This window comes from Gymnogyps californianus, chromosome 3 (genome assembly GCF_018139145.2).
Source record: "Gymnogyps californianus isolate 813 chromosome 3, ASM1813914v2, whole genome shotgun sequence".
In the NCBI taxonomy this organism is placed as follows: domain Eukaryota; kingdom Metazoa; phylum Chordata; class Aves; order Accipitriformes; family Cathartidae; genus Gymnogyps; species Gymnogyps californianus.
Genome location: NC_059473.1, coordinates 89853218 through 89856693, shown reverse-complemented (window position 1 = coordinate 89856693; position 3476 = coordinate 89853218). Strand labels below are relative to the sequence as shown.

The 3476-nt window shown below is 64.2% G+C and overlaps 1 protein-coding gene across 1 annotated transcript; it reads left to right on the top strand.

Annotated features, from left to right (window-relative positions):
• The first annotated feature begins 486 nt into the window (after nt 1–486).
• Nucleotides 487–2983, top strand: TPBG (trophoblast glycoprotein). The gene is made up of 2 exons (XM_050893970.1): nt 487–512; nt 1102–2983. Exons 1-2 carry the CDS (start codon nt 487–489, stop codon nt 2591–2593), a joined length of 1518 nt encoding a protein of 505 aa, XP_050749927.1. The 3' UTR covers nt 2594–2983.
• Nucleotides 2984–3476: the final 493 nt, after the last annotated feature.

Genomic DNA, 3476 nt, shown 5'->3' with positions numbered 1-3476 from the left:
GTTCGGTGGATTTTGTTCCTGGTGTTGCTCCCCCGCCCCCGAAACGGTTTCCCTGGACAGACGGGTCGGGGCAGCGGCCGGCCTCGCCCCCGCCTCCACGCCCAAAGACCCGCCGGGGCCCGCGGACCCCCCTCGCCTCCTCCCCGCACCCGGGCTCGGAGTGGGCTTCGGGTGGGGGCCGCGCCGGGCGCCCCCCGCCTTGGAAATCCCTCGGGATTTCCCAATCCTGCCGGCCTGAGCGCGCCGATCGGGGAAAACTGCGGAAAACGGCACCCAGCAGCCAGGCTCCGCCACGACGCCCCCGGCCCCGGCGTCGGGGCGAGCACAGGTACGGCGCTGCCAAGGCGGGGAGGGGGGGCACGGGGCTCTGGCAGCGCTCGCCGCCGCCGGCTCTCCCTTCGCGGGTCGGCCGGGAGTGGCTCCGTGCTGAGGAAGCGTGTCGCGCCGTGCCACCCGAGCCTTCCGCCGCGCTGAGGAGAGCTCCACATGGAGCGACTCCGCTCGGCGGCAAGGTGAGCCTGCGGCAGCACCACCTGGGCCGGGGGGCGAGGGGAGTGGGGGGGGCCGAGCGGACCCTCCCGGCGGGCTCCCGGGCGCGGTTGCCCGGCGGCGGCGGCGGAGCAGGGGTGCGGCGGCGGCGGCGGGCGGGAGCCGGGCGGGGCGCGGGCGGCGGCGGGGCCGCCCCTCGGGGCAGGCGCGGCCGGCGGCTCCCCCCGGCCGGGGCGGCGGTTGGTTTCTCCTGTCAGCGGAGGCAGGGCCAGGCGCGGCGAGGGTGGGCGCGGAGTTAGCGGCGGGGCCGGGGGCATTCGGCGGCGGTTCGCTGCGGCAGAGTTTGCTGTGGACGCGGGGCGGGAGCGGCGGCGGTTCGCTCCGGCGGAGTTTGCTCCGGACGCAGGGCGGGAGCGGCGGCGGGAGGTGAGGGATGGGGACGGGGACGGGACCGGGACCGCGACGGGGCTCGGCTCCGCTCCGCGGTGGGTTTTGCGGGCGGGAGTTTGCACCGGTCGTGGCGCGGAGCGGAGGGGAGAGCGGGGCCGGCAGGCGGGGAGCTGCGGGGCGCGGTGGCGGTTAGACCCTTCCCTCCCCTCCGTGCTCCGCCAGCGGAGCCGCCGGCCGGGTGGGAAGGCGGCGGCGTGAGCTGGAAGCCGGGGAAAACTTGTTCCTCGGCGGCTTCCCCCGCGCTGCCTCGGGGCCGGGGCCGCCGGGGCGAGCCACGTGTCGGCGGCGGGGGACGCGGGCGAGCGGAGCCGCGCCGCCCCGCCGCTGCCCTCTCCCTTTCCTCCCCTGCCGCAGGTCTCGCTGCGGGAAAGCGGAAAGGAGCCAGCCCCGGAGGGGAAGCGCCAGCCCCGGGAGAAGGGGCTGCCCGGAGCGGGCAAGCGCCCCGGCGGGAGCCGCCCCGCGCCTCGCCGCCCAGAGCCGAAGGCGCCCGGAGGGGAAAGTTGTGTGCGGGGCCGGGCCGGGCGCGATGCCGGGGCGCGGCGCGCTCTGCCTGGGGCTGCTGCTGCACGTCCTGCTGGGCTGCCGCTCGGCGCAGCAGCCCGACAGCTGCCTGTCCCTCTGCGAGTGCTCGGAGCCGGCCAAGACGGTGAAGTGCGTGAACAGGAACCTGACGGCGGTGCCGCCCGACCTGCCCTCCTACGTGCGCAACCTCTTCATCACCGGCAACCGCCTGGCCCGCCTGCCGGCCGGCGCCTTCCCCGCCCAGCGCCTGCCCGACCTCAGCGCCCTCAACCTCAGCGGCAACCACCTGCGGGCCGTGGAGGCCGGTGCCCTCGCCGCCCTGCCCGCCCTGCGGCAGCTGGACCTCAGCGGCAACCCTCTGGTCTCCCTCAGCCCTCAGGCGTTCGGGGAGGGCGGCAGCCCGCTGGAGGAGCTGGCCCTCCGCGGGGCCCTGCGTGACCACAGCGTCCTCCTCAGCCTGGCCACCATGCTGCAGTCCGGGGCCCTGCGCAACCTCAGCCGCCTGGAGCTGGCTGACAACGGGCTGCTGCTGGTGCCCGCCAGCATGTTCACGGCCCTGCTTGCCCTGCGGCAACTGGACCTCAGCAACAGCTCCCTGGTGGGCCTGCGAAACGTCTCCTTCCAGGGGCTGGGCGGGCTGCAGAGTCTCAACCTCAGCGACAACTCCCTGGGCGTCCTGAGGAACGGCACCCTGGCCCAGTTCCGCAGCCTGCCTGCCCTCCGGCGCGTCGGCCTGGGCCGCAACGCCTGGGTCTGCGACTGTGCTGTCGAGGACCTGGTGGCCTGGCTCAAGGAGAGCGACCAGGTGGAGGGCAAAGAAGCCCTGACCTGCGCCTACCCTGACAAGATGCTGGGCAAAGCCCTGCTGAAGATCAACGGCTCGGACCTGAACTGCTCCGTGCCCGTAGACCTGCCTTCCCAGTTACAGACTTCGTACGTCTTCCTGGGGATAGTCTTGGCTCTCATCGGGGCCATTTTCCTCCTGGTTTTGTACTTGAACCGAAAAGGAATCAAAAAGTGGATGCACAACATCAGAGATGCCTGTAGGGATCACATGGAGGGTTACCACTACAGATACGAGATCAATGCAGACCCCAGGTTAACAAACCTCAGCTCCAATTCGGATGTCTGACGAAGCGCCACGGACATGGGGCAGCACGCAGTAGCTATGCATGAAAAGTAGACTTACGCTTCACCCTTGTGCTTGCTTCCCTCTCCCCAGAGAAGTCTCAGACGTGCTCGTAACTTGAGGGGGATATGCCTCCCTGTGATGTCAAGTTCATTTTTGTTTTGAGATGCTGGGCAGCTGCGCATGGCGTTGGGCTGTATGTAGGAAACAAGCTGCTACTTCTTTTCCTCCTTACTTGTCTGTACTTGTGGGAAATTTTTTTCAAGATCTCAAAAGGAAAAAAAGGATTCTCTCTGATGCTCTGAAGCCACCAGAGTTTATAAAAAATTTACCGACGCAGACACCATTCAACAAAAGCTGCCTCAACTTTTTGGGAAAAAATACTATGTTGCTCTGCGCCAGTTTTGATCTTGTATATCCGAATTGTGATGACAACAATTCCATTTCATAGACTGCCTTGAGATTTAAAAAAAGAAAGAAACTCCTTTTAACAACTCCTCTGTTACAAAGAAGGAAATTGAATAGTGAGCATGCACAAATACTTTATGGTTTTACATGTTAGGAAACTTACGATCTCAGTAAGTCTCTTACTATTTTGTAAAGTTATTTTTCATTGCAATTTACGTGAAAAGAGTTTTTTTTATACAAACTGCATCTAAACTCCATCTGAACTGTTAAATGCAATAAACAGTCTTACAAGAACTGTTTTGTTGAAGTTTGCTGCTCGATGAGAAATGTACGGACATCTAAGAATGTGGATAGCTTTATAGTCTCTGAAGTAATAGCCCTGCAGTAGTAATCTGAATAAAATTTTATACAAATGTATAGCTTAGATATAAATGTTTGACAATTTTGTGAAATATGCTAGGAGAATTACACCAATCAA

What these genes read in the sequence shown, in the direction of transcription:
- TPBG (XM_050893970.1), top strand. Translation starts at nt 487, where the DNA reads ATGGAGCGACTCCGCTCGGCGGCAAG. An exon ending in CGACTCCGCTCGGCGGCAAG is followed by an intron (nt 513 to 1,101) that starts GTGAGCCTGCGG and finishes GTGCTCCGCCAG; the next exon opens with CGGAGCCGCCGGCCGGGTGG.